Here is a 16,949-nt window from a genome sequence, read left to right on the forward strand (position 1 = left end):
GTGAAACAGAGTTAATTCAATATCTATTTCTGTGATAAACAGCTGTGTGTGGTAAATTTAAAACTCATACTATGGCTGTAGAAGCACAAATTATTTCTGATAAGAAGCCAAGAATTTTTCTTGATGTTCTGGATATAGTTCAACATTTTTTTTTTTTTTAAAAAACCTCCTTAAATTCTGCTTATGATCCAGCTGAGTATGGGATGAGATTAGCTCTGTGCTGTACTTTCATGGGTCTTATAAGCCCTGATTAGTCAAGGTTTGTGAAGTAATGGGAAATCTACGGAGAAAGAAAGCTTTAGAAATGAAAGTACTGTAGATGATCAGGACAGTTTTGCATGAAGGTTCAGCAGCTGCTGACAACTCCTGTGTGTATGGAACTCTGTCATTCAGTGTTTCTCAATGAAACAATAAAGTATTAGTTCTCACAATTTTACTTTCACCTACAAATCAGTATATGATTACACACCACAAATTTCTATCTTTTTTTTTAAATATCATTTGAAAGCTTTTGAAATTTTGAAATTTTGTTTTGGTGAAATCTTTTCAAATGATCTTCTAGCTATCTTTCTATTGCACTTATCCTTTTTTCTGCAGTTAAGCACATTATGATTCCTTGCTAATATATTTTAAATCAAGAATTTTGTATAAAGCTGATTCTCATATTTTTTCCATAGTTGATCAAAGACTACTCATGCAGCAAGGTCTTCGTATGAAAAAGAATAAATGAGAATAAATGTACTGCAATATTGTTTGTAACTCAATATTTTAAGTCAAAACCAGAAAGAGGTAGAGTCTGTCTTCAAAAGATGTTATTATTTTTGAAAAACATGATGTAGGCTACATGGAGCCAAACAAATTTAATGAAGAATGTCAGAGACTATAAGAGCAATGTACTCATTTCAGTTAAGTATAAATGCAGGAATTCTAGTATAAACTAAGTGAAAACAACTTCACAAAAAAGCCAGAAATGCCTAAACATCTCCTCTTTGCCTTGGGCTCCACCTTTGTATCTAATACAGACAATTCCACCATGAAGGTACTTTTTTTCCTCATAGCTACAATGAATAAGCTAACCATGAGCCAGCAATGTGCCTTGCAGACAAGAAAGTCAATGGTATCCTGGGGTCCTTCAAGCCAGGGTTGGACTAGATGATCTCCAGAGGTCCTTCCCAACCTCTACCATTCTGTGATTCTGTCATTCTATATTTAAGCACATAAAGAACAGCAAGAGTTCTACATTTATAGTCACAAAATTTCTTTCTTTTTTCATTCCTGTTAGATTTTGTGCTGATTTTTCTATTGCTAAAGCTGTTGCTGGTGTCTAGTCTGACTATTTTTTTAAACACTGCTGTGAGTAGCTGCAAATGATGACCTTGATCTACTGGTCTGCAGCATTACATTTTGAAAAAGTGGTTACTAAAGTGGAACGAATGTGACCTATAAAGGTTATTGATGCAGATATCAAGGAGAATTTCTTGGTAAAGAAAGAGCTATACAGTAAACAGGGTAGCAGTTAACTACTTTTCAGTTAGATTGTAAAACTGTCCTTAAGCACTTCAAAATCTGTAAATCGTACACAATAATTGTTGCAATTTTTGAGTGAAAGAAAACATATTAATCTGTCATAAGGATTCTCCATAAAGTGAACATCAGAAAACCTTTGGGAATATTCAGTTATTTAATATGATCAGAATTCTCTAAAATTAATGCATTTTCTTTCCCCACTAGTATTTATTTTTTTAAAAAGTATCAGAAATGACAGCTTTTTGACAGTGATTTTAGGTAATAATTTTAATGTTGGGTCTTTTGTTTTATAACATAATAAAGCATTAAATTTAAATGTTTTTATCTAGTGTAAAACTTACAAAAGTCCCTTTTATTAATGATTTTGATAATGCAGTATGCTAGTTTGCCTTTGCTAATCAGCAAAATGCATACATCCTGTTTAAAAGCAGTTCTGTTCCTACTGGAACTTGTGCAAACAAGGTGTCAACAGTAAGAACAGAAGCTCTAGATATGGACAGTATCAAATACTGCGGTTAATGCGTCTCCTGCAGGAGAAGTGTGCATCTGGTGGACCTCCCACCGCTACTGAAGGGGTGATGTTGACCTGTGCAAATTGCGAGAGAGGGGATGTATGTATCTGTGTTTTAGTGTGCGTGCACACGTGTGCACGTGCGTATTTATGACTAGAACTTTTCGGTATATGCTCAAGAACAGTGTGTAGAAATTTGAAGAAGTGAATTCATATTTCATAGGTGTTCTAGTACTGCAATTTATCTACTGCATGACTGATACTGATCCGAAACACATAGTTAATCAGATTGCCAGTTAATTAAGTATCATAAGTAAATAAATAAGCTAACTCCATCATGATTTGGTTTAAGCATTGTGAACTGAGCAGTTTGGCACTCCAACAGCTTGAATTTTCCATTACTTTGAGCCTTTTTTTATTATTCATCAGTATAGCTATTATTCTGTTGGCTCCGTTCCTAGGAGATTCTGTTTTGTTGCAATTACTTCCCTCCAAGGTAGAACTTTTGTAGTGGGTGCTATCCATAACTTGCATGGATAGGAGCCAGATAACGCCCAGTACCTACTGGGCTTTATATAGTGCCTTCTGTACTCCAGAGATATCAATCTGTTTATTTGATGTTGTAAAAATAAGGTGAGGACTGTACGGAAGCTTACTTGGATGTTTTTAAGCCTTTTTATGCTACAGCCTTCTGGAGCATTTCCTAGAATTTGGCAGGAAGATTAATGAGGTGACTGAAGGTGCAAGATGGAGCTGGAGGACTGCACAGGGCATGAGGTATCAACATTTTTGAAGTCTCGTCCACATTGGCTATTGAGGTTGGTCCCAGCAGTGAACTGTCTCCTGGACAACATCCAGGATTTGTTCTAGAAGAAACCATTTGGTTTACTCCAAAGCTGACCTCAGTAGTAACAACTATTAATGAAACTTGAGTGATCAGTGGATATAAATTGCTTAGTGTACGGAACAAATCTAAGGTTAATGACAACATAGAGGTTCTCTAAACTGCCCATCTGCCACACATGTGTCTTCTGTTTTTTCACTGTGTACTTTAATCAGCGATAAAATATCTGCATAGGAAATACGAGAAAAAAAAAGAAAGAACCATAGACTCACTAGGTTGGAAGGGACCCACTGGGTCATCGAGTCCAGATGTAAGAGTAAGCAGCAGGGTAGTGATGAAACAAGTGTGTTCTTGGGAGAATAACCCCCCCCCCCCAACATTCTCATGAAGGCAGCAGTCTCGTGCACTGTCTGCTTGACCCATAGGTTGTGCCAACAGGTATAAATACCAGGGCAACAGATTAGAAAGATGGGGAGTTTGTAGGATGATGAAATTTATCTTCTGTGTGATAACTTCTGTTCTTCCCTTAGATGTGAAGCCATGGAGGCTTCAGAATAGATCATTTCAGGTTCATCTCTTCTTTACAAACTGTAATTGAATCAGCAGTTTCAGAAGTTAACTACACTGAAAAAACCCCAGAAACTAAGTGATGTAAAATAAGTACTGAAAAACTACCAGATGGTGTTACAATCTGGATTTTTTTTCCTATTCAGAAAGGCACCAGTAAATCAAAGTACAGTGGCTGCAAAACTGTCTATGAGGCTGAATGTGCTGGAACACATTGAAATTCATAGGAGTGAAAAGAAGCAAATAATAATGTTACTACTTCCAAGAACTAGATGAAAAGAGAATTTTAATGTGATTTATTTATTTAATTATCTCATTAGTCATTAGCCAGTATATTTCATATTCCTCTGGTGAAGTAATTAACCAAGTTCCATCTTTACTCTACAATTACACTATTATGTTACAGAATCACAGAACAGGTGAGACTGAAATGGACCTCTGGAGGTCACTTGGTCCAAACTCCTCCTTCATCGAGTTGCCCAGGATGTTGTTTAAATGATTTTTTAATATCTCCAAGCACAAAGACTCCATAACTTCTCTGCGTAAGGTCAAAGGCTCTATCACCCTCACAGTAAAAAAGCTTCCTGATGTTCAGAGAGAATCTTCTGTCTTTCAGTTTATACCTGTTGCCTCCGGCTCTGTCACTGGACACCACTGAGAAGAACATTTATATTCACTGAGGAGATCCCCCTGAGCCTTATTACCAAACAGTCCCTGCTCTTTCCTCACAGTAGACATCCTCCAGTCCCTTCATTATGTTTGCAATACTTTATTGGAGTCTCCAGTAGTTCCTTCTCTCTCTTATACTAAGGAGCATCAAATTGCACATAGTACTCCGGTTGTGGCCTCACCAGCCACCAGCGCTAAAAAAGGAAGGATCACCTCCCTTGAACTTCGCCAACATTTTATCTAATGGAGCCCAGGAAAGCATTTGCAACCTTTGTGGCACACTGCTGACTCCTGTTCAACTTAGTGTCCACCAAGACACACCGAAACCACAAGATGTTTGAGGTTGGAAGGAACTCCTGGAAGTCATCTTGTCCAACCCCTCTTATTCAAGCTGACTTATCTGTTTGTCAGCTGTCAAGTCTGTGCCCTTAATTTAGCAGTGCACAGATATCCTTTGAAAGGCCTTGATTCTTCCATCTCCAGGGACTGAATCACCCCTGGAGTTTCCATTCACCTGAACTATCTGAGATGTTGGATGGCTTGTGGCTCTTGGCACATGAACATAGGGGCAAGAAGGTTGGCTGGCATTGGTGAATTCTATTTGGCTGGAAGTATATGGGATACACATAAACAGTTCTCCAAAGATGCAATTAAATACCTCTAAATATCCCATGAAAACTGCAGTCCTAAAAGTATCTAAAGACCCTTGAAAACCTCTCTGTAACAGAAGAGATGAGGAAATGCATACCAGGTAGTTTAAAGCCATGAGTAGCTTTGTGGGTTTTCTTAAAGATTTGAAATTAAGTCAAACCATTTAAAGGACTGAAAAATATTTCCAGTGAGATCTGACTAGACTGGCGAAGATACAAGCTTTTTGGTGGCTGAAAAGAGAAGCCAAGGAAGGATTATTTCAACTTCAGTTGGAACAAAGATGTAAAACTACTCAAAGAAAATCTGAAAAAGAATGATCTTAAGAGCCTTGCACAGAGAATATGCTTTGATCTTACCTCTCTTATGCCCAGAAGCTATGGGTCCTCGGTGCTGTGTTTCAAGACAGAATGGACCATTTTGATTATTATTTTGACTCTCTGCTAGCAAAATTTAAATTAGTAATTCATAGAATACAGGAATACATGTCCCCTATATCCCTCACTCAGCAGAACAGGCCAAGCATCACCCACTACCTCTGGAAAAAAGAGGTATTTTGCCTGTCACTTTTTCCGATAACCACACATGAAAAGACTGCTTCCTTATTCTTGACTTAGACCCATCCACCAAAAAGATGCACTGAATTGTGCTAATAGTCAAATTATAAAGTCACCTCACGTGCTACCACATGGCATGGGGGAAATCTGATGGGAATGCCTTTACAGTGAATATTTCGGCAAATCTTTCTCAATGCCTTTAAGAGAAACCAAAAGCAAATAAAAACAGGGAAAAATTATCCCCTCACATTCCCCTTCCCAAAGAGAGCAGATGCTTTAAAATTCACCAGGCAAGGTCTGGTGTGTAGCAGACAGTGGGGCGGAGATGGTGGCTGCTCTGTATGGATTCCTGTTCTTCCTAGGCCTACTACTGGGGATCAAATCTGCATGTGTAACACTTGCATTTACATATATCTGAGCAACTGTTACACAGATCTTTGGTACAGCAGGCAAAAGAACCCCAAGTGCTTTTCTGGAAAGTTGCTTTCCAGCTGGGTGGCCCTCAGCATATATTGGTGCCTGTGGAAGATCCTTTTCAGTTGCAGGATTCTGCAATTTCCTACATTAAACTTCATGAAGTTACTTGACGTCATTTAATTAATAATTCTGCTTTCTCTCTCCAGAATGTGTTGCTATCTAAATATAATATCTCTTAGGAATCAAAACAGTTCATTTCACTTTCAGTTTATTATTGTATGAAAATTGTACTCTTTTTTGCAGTTCACCAAACATATATCAAATGATGAAGACCTGGAATACATTTAAATGAGTGAAAATATGAATTTCTGCCATAGATAAACTAAGGCTCCTGAAACGTGTTGTCTTGTTTTCTCTTTTAAAAAGTACTGGATTTTTTTTTCAAATAGCTAACTTCTGTCTCTTCCATTTAAGCAATCTAAAAGGAAAAGTAAGTTTTGATGCACATTTGCAAGATAGACATTGAAAAAAAGTCAGTTATTCATTCTGTTTAACCTGTCTGCCTCTTACTTTGGTATTCTAATTTTCTCAAGAAAGCCCATCATAAAGACAACCCCATTACTATGCTAAGTTTATGACACTGATGAAAGATACATTTTGTTGTTGTTGTTCCTGTTTATATATTCCACTATTCTTTTCCCATTGAATATCTCATAAAAGCATAAAAGGAAAACTGAGATGGCCGTTGGTACACAGTGTTGACCAAAAGCTAATGGAACACTACTTGTTGATTAGTGCATTTTACAATTAAGGTAAATTATGCTATAATTGTTTCCCATAGCTAGCTAGAGAAGGCTGGGAAAACACTGGATTATACCAACACCTTTTCTTAAAAAATGTAAATGTGTGCACATTTTTTTTTTTTTTTAAATGGACTGTGGAAAATGTAAGAAAGAGTATAAATATATATTAGATGGAACTGAGTAAACAACACATTACAATCATTTATCTCGGTAAAAACACTTATTTGAAAACATTGGAATTATGTGGCTGAGACAACCGTTACTTGATCAGGTAAGTTTTCAGAAGGCAGCTGTAGATATCTGAATAAAAGTGGCAGACAGCTGCTTGGAATGTCAGAGGCATAATTTATTTCGGCTTATCATCTTTGAGGTATTTCAAGGCTATGACTACAGAAGTCTTTAATTCAGCATAACAAATGTCATGGAAAACATACTGATGAAAACAACTAGCATTAAAGGCAGAAAAAATTCATAGAGGACTGGTAAGAGACATATATAATATTATCAATAAAAAGGTAGAATTGCAAAAAGGACAGTGCATTTCTCACTTCCTAGTTCATCTTTTGTGAATACCTACTTATTTCATGAGTAATAACAGCATGTTTAGGTTCCTATGTTACTGCTTCACAAAGGCTGCTTCTGGAGTCAGACCAGGGCTGTGGATGTCACTGGTCTGTGGTGTCAACTACTGGAATTAGTGGGATCTTTAACTTCCAGGCACTGGGGCCACTTCCCGAAAACCAGCTGCTGTGGGAAACCAGCATGAGTGAGGCGGGCAGAGAGACTGTGTAAGTGCATGAGGGATGTGCGAATGTGCATGCGCTTGTTAACCTGGAGAGTTTGGTGTGTGTGCTGCACTAGTAACGTTCTGCCTCTGCCAACCCAAGAGCAGAAGGGGTCGTGGCTGTTTCACACAGAATCACAGAATCGCAAGGTTGGAAAGGATCCATTGGATCATCGAGTCCAACCATTCCTAACACTCCCTAAACCATGTCCCTCAGCACTTCATCAACCCGTTCCTTAAACACCTCCAGGGAAGGCGACTTGACCACCTCCCTGGGCAGCCTGTGCCAGTGCGCGATGACTCTTACTGTGAAGAATTTTTTTCTGATATCCAACCTGAACCTCCCCTGATGGAGCTTCAGGCCATTCCCTCTTGTCCTGTCCCCTGCCACTTGGGAGGAGAGGCCAGCTCCCTCCTCTCCACAACCTCCTTTCAGGTAGTTGTAGAGAGTAATAAGGTCTCCCCTCAGCCTCCTCTTCTCCAGGCTAAACAACCCCAGCTCTCTCAGCCGCTCCTCGTAAGACTTGTGTCCATGTCTGGTGTGAGTCCTAAAGGTGGGTGCTGCTAGGCAGTGCTTTGTCTGCAGCCAGCTGTGTGAGCGGTTGTGTCCACATCCTGTGTGTATCTGTGCCTGTCTCTAGGACACACACCTAACTTTGCAACTGGATGACCCTGCTGATGGGAAAACAGCAGACGCATCCCTCAGCACAAGCAGAGAGACCCCGGGTCCCCAGGGGCACCACGCTGGGCTCCAGCAGCAGGACAGGAGGGTCTGGGCAGCTGGAAACAGTGGCTCTTCCAATTTTCCTTAACAGTTCGTAAGCATGAAATTATTTAATTTTACTCTATTTTTTTTAAAAAAACCAACAACTTAATTAAAATATATTATATACATGATCTTTCATTAAAGGCAGGAAGCTCTAGCCATGAATTCATTTGTATGCTGGATTAAGGAACAACTTAAGTACAACAGGTAGATGGGGTATTTTACCATACTACAGCCTTAAACTTTTAAGAGAACACTTCAATTAATATTACTTCTATATATGAGTATTTATACACATGTATCTATTTATATTTTAAAAGTATGCGTATTTACACCAGATTTTTCAAAAAGCACACAAAGGAGAAATGTTCTGTAATAAACACATTAGTTTTTTCCCTTTTTATAAAAAGAAAACACTATATTTTCTTAAGTAGGTTTTGCTGTTTGTGTATTATAAAAATACAAGGACTATAAGCACTCACATTCTGAAAATTAAACTCAGTTATTGTATATTTGATGGAAAACGCAAGTAAAATGAAGATAAGTTGTTTTCTCAAGATAGTTATGTACATCTAATGAATAGATAATGAAAGCTGTCAAATGTTTTATGTATGTGAAAACAAAGTGGTTTGCAGTTATTTCCATGACTTGCAAAATGCTACAAAACAACCTTTAGGGATTTTACCTTTTTTCCACAAATTCCCACTAAACTGAGGATGAAGGAGGTAGATAGATTTCAAGTTATAGACAGCTCAGAGACATATCTTAAGCAAGAATTACCTAAGAGAAAAAACATGATCTTCCCCTATTTTTGCCTTTATTTACAATACTTACAATAGTTGTTCAATATTTTTTTCAGTATTTAAAAATTATACCTTTATGGAGAATGGAAAAAAAATAAGGTTGAAGTGAAGCATGCTGTGAGAAATATCTTGCTAAAAAAAATTAAAAAGTCCAGAAAAACAAAGACATCTCCAAAGTTCATCAGAGCAAATGAGTATCCTCATGGAGCTATATTAGATGACAGATCTGTGAAATAATGGTATATAAGTAATAAACTAAATTTGATAAACCAGATTTGTAAAGAAAAGGTATTATTACAAATGACTCAAAATCATTAGAGATAAGTCAAAATATGCATCATGAGAGTTTAGGAAACAATAATTAGAGACCTCACAATTTCACATTTCAAAAGACTCACTTTCTAATATATCTGTGGTAATACCAATGATCTTTCTAAAGTATATCTAAAAAAATAATGAAAGGACTTTTAATGTTGCTTTATATAGGCCGATGATGCACCTCACTTATTAGCACGAGAGCAGTTCTAGTGATTGGTCTTACATCTTGTCACAAAATTAATGAAAAACACACATTTAATATCAATGTTTCGGTAAATCAACTGTTCCCTCTCACCGTTAATGACCAGTCATATTTTATGGAAGAATGTCTTGCTCATGTAATGTTTCATTTCTTTTTCCCTTGTATTTTTGGGAACACTGTGATTCAGTAAATAATGAATTAATCTGGAAGTTTGATAAACTATGACTATTCCAAAAGTAATATATAAAAGTCATTTTGGATCATGGTTAACCTGACACTTTTGTTTTCTTTTGTTTTCTTTTTCTGCAGATTCTCCTTGTCCTTTATTATTCTACTAGCTGGATAGTGAGACAGGTTAGAACACCTCATGAGAGATAAGTCAGTATTCTGCCATCGATACAACACTGCTCCATTATGTCAATCTAGTCTTGCTGTGAAACTGTATTTTACTCATCATAATTTTCCATAGCACTGTCTAACATAAACTATACTCAGCACAATCTATCACATGATTTTTTTTCTCCACTTGGGATTCCAAGATGGCTGCAAGAAGTCATTGTTTCACCATTCTTACAGATTAGTGTAGGTCCACCTACATTTAGTCATTTATTTCAGTCTATTATACTCCTTTAAAAGTGTGCTTAGATAGCTTTTCTATATTACTAGATGATTAAATCTTGCTAATCTAAATTACAGAAGTCACTGTGACAAAATGAATGGGTAACGTGAATGGAATATTTTTAGAAGCATGTACCTTTAATCTATTAACACATCTTGTTCTAGTACCACAAATACATATAGAAAATCTGTTTCTTGTATGTGCCTTTCAAATTATATGAATAAATATAAATATGACTAAATAAAATAAAGGTACGTTGAAACATATTTAAATGAGGTTTTGTACATTTAGGAAATTAAAATTAGAAAATTATCTGACTTGGTTCCTTTTAATTCTATTCAGTTAGTACTATGCTGCATTAACTTTTCACGTCAGGTATAATTCCAGTTACTGACTGCTGGAGTTAATTAAACAACTTCTTTTTTATGGGAAGGAAGATAACTATAGAACAGATTTCAAAACGAACTTGATTTAGCGTGCAAGGCTATTTTATGTGGTGAGTCACACAATCTTCAAATACTTTGATAACACCAGCATTTACCCACTGTTTTATGTACTAGCTAATAAATTGCTGATTTACTTAGCTGATCTAATTCTTACATGTGACTGCTTCATATTTGATAGTAAACACCAGGAGGCACTAAAAATACATCATTGAGAATATCAATCATCCATGTCAGCATTTCAGTGGAGAAAATTGGGAGAATAAATTATTAATTATTGAGGAAAGCTAATACAATATCAATGTCTCATGGCCCAAATACTGAGACATGCTTTATAAACTCAATGATTCTTTGAAATGTGCAACCAGCGCTCAGGTGGTGACATGTGGAAACAAGACTTGCTGGGCATAGAAGCCAGTCAAGGACACTGGTATCATAAGAGCTGAGCTGATGTAACTCGAGGCCATGTGGCTGCAGATCCTCACTTATCAGAAATACATATTACATTGGCTGAAAGAAAGGCTCCTACTATTCAGATGCTGACTTGCCATACCAAACCCCTTTTCAAAGGGTTTTTATCTGCTGTAAATGTATATGAGTCCTAGTATTTTTTGTTTTAGTCAGTGCTCACAACGACAGAGGGCTGAACCTCTATCACACTGTGTTCTCTCCTGCTGCTACAGAAATAAATTGCTTCTGCCTGACCTGAATCTGCAACGTAGGCTGTGTGTTGATGCTGTAATGGTGCTATGCTCTGTGCCATCTTCCTACGTATTTCTATGTCTTGATTTACTATACCAACTAAGAACAGCCCTGTATAGTAAGCTAAAACATATACAGCTGCACCTAAATTGGTTTTAAGGTCATTTCCACTACCTAAATACTTGTAAGTGTTTATTGTTTTTTGCTTTAAGGAAAAGGAAATTTGTATTTCAGGTATTTTATGATCCAAAGACAAAGTTGTGTTCAAATCCATACCTAACATTTAGCTACACAAGCATTTGTAAATGTTAAAAGGACAAAAATAATCCACAGTTATAATAACAAAATATACATATTGTTTCTTTCTTCAACGTTTCCCTATTCTCTCAACATTTCTTTTTCACTCAAGTACAGATATCATATATCTTTTTGATTGGTGTAACAAGCATTTCTTGATTGATTTAGATACCCCCACCCCAGTCTTGAAGTAGAAACCTATTTCACTATTTTATAATAAAGGAAATGCAAAGTGTAACTTTTATGAAGTAACAAATATCTTTTAATACCTTTGTTGTTATCCATTCCTCCAACAGCATAAAGTGTCCCAACTGTAGATTTTCTAGGTTTAGTTCTTGGACTTTGCATGAGAGTTCTTCTCTCTGGTAAAAGATGGTATTTCATGGCTTCCAGAATAAGCTTCTGGCATTCTAGGTCATCCTTAAAAAGTGCATGGTTTTCTAGGTCAGCCAATATCTGTAGATGACATGATAGTGAATCAAAAATGCTAGAAATTCCTAGAAAAGCAATATTATGCAACAAGGGAAGATCGCAAAATATAAATTATAAGTATATAACTTTACTATAGCATACAGGGGTTTGTAGGGATTTTCTTTTTTTGGAGGGAGGGACAGGAAAGTAAATATTAGCCGATTTTTAAAAGACTAGGCAACTTTAGATCACTGTTTCACCATCCATTAAGACTACAGCATTACTACTCTCTTACTGAAGACAACGAAGAACTTGAAGTATTATCTCGTAGGCTGTAGCCTGATTTATTTTTAATGTATTGCAACATAACACTGAAAGGATCCAGAAGGCAACTCTTTGCAGACAACAGACTACTTTAGGCATCAGTCATGAAATGAATCTATTCAGGTCCAAAGAAAGGCATCACATACTGCAGTATCTCAGCTGGTGATCCAGAACTCTTACTTTACACGGCTGATGAGCTAACAGACAATATACCTGCTTATTAAAAGAAGTGAATAGGGAGGTTCATCTAGCCTAGATAAAATATGTCTCCAACTTTGGACATGAAATCATGTCTAGGGAGCAAAGCATAAGACTATTTTCAACTATACAGCAATTCACCTTAACATTCCCCCAGTTGTCCAGCTTTCAGATTAGGGATAGTCTGAGGTTTTTTTCCATGTATTTTGTAATTCGCAGGGGCCTTATCTTCCCATGAACTAGTTCAATCTTTCTTTGAACTCGTGTATTTGTTGCATACACAAAATGTTTTCACAAAAATTTGGCCTATCACTCGCTGCATATGAAGATTTAACTCCATCTTCCTTCAAATCTGCCACATTCGCTTTCACTTGCTTCATTAATTTCATTCAATGCCCCCTAATTCTTCTATTGAAAAAGAAAATGAGTAACTGAGCTCTGCTATATCGAGTTTCTTATATTATTTCAGTCATGTTCTATGTTAGCTGACTGTATTCTAGACTGAGGGACCTTAGGTTAGTTAATCATTGCTTATATTAAAGAAGTTTCATACCTTTTATCCCCCTTGATGGCTTTTTCTGAACATTTCACATGTTATTAAAGATACTGGCAAATCATGAGCTTTTTGCAGTGGCATAATGGTGTGCTCTAGTTTGTTATCTTTTACTTCTCTAATAACTTGCAATTTTTTATTTTGTCTTTTTGACTACTACAGGTCTTAAAGTCAACTTTTCCAGAAATTCATATTTCATAGACCCAAAATTTCCTGAATGGAAGCAGCTAGCCAGAAATCTATGATTTAAGTTTTGAAGTAAAGTGTTGGCTTTTTTTTTAAAAAAAATTGCTTGTTTATTTGTTATTATTGCTTGTCCTCCAGGTATATTATATTAAATTTATTTAAATAAAAATTTTAACAATGTAGTTGTTAGAAATTCTGAGTGGGTGAAATGCTACTCACATATAATGTATCACAAATTAGAATATCACCTTTAATATATTCACAAAAGCTATGTGGCAATGCAGAAATATTATTGCACAGTAAGAGTCAAGCTGTTGATAATCATGGAGTTTTTAGAGAGAAGGAGGACTTCATTTTTAACACAAATTCCACATATTGTAGCTGAAGAAATTAATGGATTCTTAAAAAAATATTTCTGTTTAATCAAAGCTAGCTGCCTGAATTAACAAGAATATGAGGTGTTTTCCATGGGCTAATCACGAGTGAGAAAACTTGTGCATGGTTTGAATTACACTGATGCTCAATGAAATTCTAGGCAAAAAATGGATGCAAACCATTAATGTTTAAGTTATTAAAGCATTACCATCTTGTTCACAAAATTCATAGTTTTAAGCTGGCTGTTGTGCATTGAAAACCTCTGGCACATTTCACATGACAGCACAGGGGATGTTTGTTTCTGCCCAATGACTATATGATACCATAAAATATCCATATATAGATATCACGAAATAGATAAACAGGTGGATAATAAAAAGAAAAAAATTGGGAGAGGAAAAGCAAAAGTAGGAGATACAGAAAAGTACAAAGAGCTCTCACCACAAAATAATTGAGCTATTTTCAGGGAGGAGGAATGAGACTAAGTGTGAGAATTTAGTGTAGGAATACATAAAAAGCTAGTGATCCCTAAAAAGCACTCAGGTTCATAGCAAACAGTAGACTTTACATTTGGAAGCACTTCTTTACAGAGAGAGTGATTAATCACTGAAACAAATTTCCTAGAGAGATGGTCAATGCCTAATGCCTGCCAATTTTTAAGAGGAATTTGGACAATGACCTTAATAACGCACTTTATCTTTTGTTCTGTTCTGAAGTGGTCAGGCAGCTGGACTAGTTGATCACTAGTAGATCCCTTACAACTGAAATATTCTATTCTGTTCTCTTCTCTTCTGTTTTGTTCTATAACCTTGCAGAGGAAATGAGTAATACAAATGAAACCATGGGATTTATTAGTTTCCACAAGGACTGCATAAAAGATAAACTTACTATATCTTGAATGTAGTAATCCTAATATTCATGTGTTCCCCTTTTCAGGATGTGAAAGTAAATCTTATAATGAATATATGCTATATCACAAAAGTACAATTAAAAAGGCTAAACCAAATACAAACATATTTTTTTATGGTCAATAAATCTGTGGACTAAACACCATTGTGGTATTTTATCATTTAAGATACAGGAAAGTTGAAAGAATGAAAACGTGAAGACTCAAAGACAGCTATGCTCTCTGCTAATGCTTTCAGAAAATGTTACTGAAAGTGGTCCTGGTTAATAGTTCCATGTAAATGTTTGCAAATAGATTATGCATCAACGACAAATGATCCCACAATCATGAAAGTAAAAAAGAACATATGAAAGGAAAAGGCAGATGAGGCAAAGATTATCGAGAAATAATAATTCTCAGAAAGCATTTTGGATGCTTGATATGGTAAGGATTTGTGCATGTGTGCACGTGTTCTGATGTTGGTTATCTACACAGGTCAGAAACCTATGCACATTTCACTCAATTAAAAAAAAAAAAAAATCCTCAATGGCCAAACTGCAAAATTCTTTTATCGTCACAAAAATCAGTAACTAACTAAAAAAGTAAAAGAAGTAGTAAAAGCAAAAAGTCTTAATGGTTAAAATCTGTGAGCAAGGGGGAAAATGATCAAATTAAAGCCACTGTTTATAAGTCAGAAGCCATATAAATCTGTTACATGTTGATACATTTTAATAATCTGCTTGAATGTGTTTTACTCCATAGTTATCTTTCCTTGTTACATCAAGAGAATCAATATATTTTTATTAAATCAGGATACACTTGGTCAGGAAATTCAGTTCATAAGGATGTTTCCTTGGAAACCATATTGTGTTCATCTTGCTCTTCCATGTCTTTGACATACTTCATTATGAGAAAAATTTATCTACACTAAATGAAGACTTCTGGGTTTTGTAACACATGGAGGCTCACGGAGCCATCACTTCTCAGGAGACACATGTCAGTGCTACTTCAGCATAGCTATTTCTAGCTATTTCAGCATAGCCTGACAATATCCTGAGAATTTTTAGTAACTTTATGTTGCCATGCTTCTCATCTTTAAAACCCTCACCAAGTCCTCTTTCAGCTTTGCTTACAGATTACTTCCAACACAATGCTGCACAGAGCAGGCACGGTTCAACACAGTGAAGTATGTTCCAATTGAGATTTGGAGTGAGAAGTTCTCAACTACTGCCAAAAGGAAAGCTAAAAGTCTAATAACCACAAAAATAGGAGTTTTCTACTGGTACAGTATCTGCCAGTAGATGCACCACGGGACTGTGCCCTCACTGCTGCCCACCTTGCTGACATCCTCAGCTCCCATCTTCCTTCCTTGGGGATCATCTCTACTTCTGCTGCCCCCTGACAGATCTCCGTCGGCCTCTCTTTTATCCCATTGATTTGCAGCTATGATCCAAGTGAGACTGTTAGTGATTTGATTATTTATTTGAAAGATATTAAGTTAAATCTCACGTTATCTACATAAATGATCATCTGATCTGAGAGATGGGACAGGTCCTGCTCTCCACTGTTGCACATGTGATATCTAGGATAAAATTTAGCCACTATAAGCAAAAAGCAGATGCCACCTGCTTGGGAAAGAAATAATCACCCTCCCCTCTCCTGCTCTTGGAAGAAACTACAAGACAATGGAAGAGTCAGAAAACTACCTCACAAAAGCTTTCATAGCATCCTCATCCTTTTGAAGAGGCACAGGATTCATCCTGGTTATTTAGATAAAGCTTCCTACCTTGCAAGAAGTGTAAGATGTGACAATATTCACCCAGTCAAGGTGAACTAAACTTCAAATTCCATCACCTTGGTATGTGCAACATCAGACACAGTAATTACCCCAAAAGGGAGATGAGGAAAAAACATAGAATTCTCATCATTACAAAGAGACAGGACAGGTGTCAGGACTATAGAATGGAATAAAGTGAGAAAGTATTCCCTGCATGCCAAAGTAAGATACCAAGCAGATGCACAAGTTTTTATCCAAGTGATATTTGCTGCCAAAAGGGGCACAGCATCATTTAAATTTATGCTTATGTGGTGTCTACCTGCCCATGTCTATTTGTTGCAATTTAAAATCTTGAGTAGTCCCTAATAATAAATAATTATTGTATATCCTGAAGAGTATTGAATTTCATACCTAATCACATTAATTTTATTAATGAGAGAGAAAGCAACTTCCAGTTCTCTAAAAATTATCCTGGTATCTAAACGCTTTTTCTCCATAAAATAACCCTAAAGAGTCCTGTGCCCTCAGAAACTCACATGCCAGTGCAGAACACAGGATTAGCCTTATCTTAATAGTATTAATGATCATAACAGAAGAACAAAAAGCTTAAAATCCTTTAAATGAACTGCAAATAAATGAAATGTGAGATTTTAGGGCACTTTTGTGTTTAACAAAGACCACAAGTCTCTTTCTTGATCCAAAGTGTATCTGAAGTCACTTGACAACCTTGAGTCAGAGAAAAGCATTACCATATGAAACAAA

At 36.3% G+C, this 16,949-nt stretch overlaps 1 protein-coding gene across 2 annotated transcripts in view; it reads right to left on the reverse strand.

Annotated features, from left to right (window-relative positions):
- KLHL1 (kelch like family member 1) overlaps positions 1-16,949 on the reverse strand; it is a 214,403-nt gene that overhangs the window by 50,307 nt on the left and 147,147 nt on the right. For both annotated transcript variants that reach the window (XM_054056354.1, XM_054056355.1), the window contains exon 6: positions 11,747-11,933. In XM_054056354.1, coding sequence (XP_053912329.1) covers positions 11,747-11,933 — 187 coding nt within the window. The remainder of the gene's footprint in view (positions 1-11,746; positions 11,934-16,949) is intronic.

This window comes from Cuculus canorus, chromosome 1 (assembly GCF_017976375.1).
Source record: "Cuculus canorus isolate bCucCan1 chromosome 1, bCucCan1.pri, whole genome shotgun sequence".
NCBI lineage: Eukaryota > Metazoa > Chordata > Aves > Cuculiformes > Cuculidae > Cuculus > Cuculus canorus.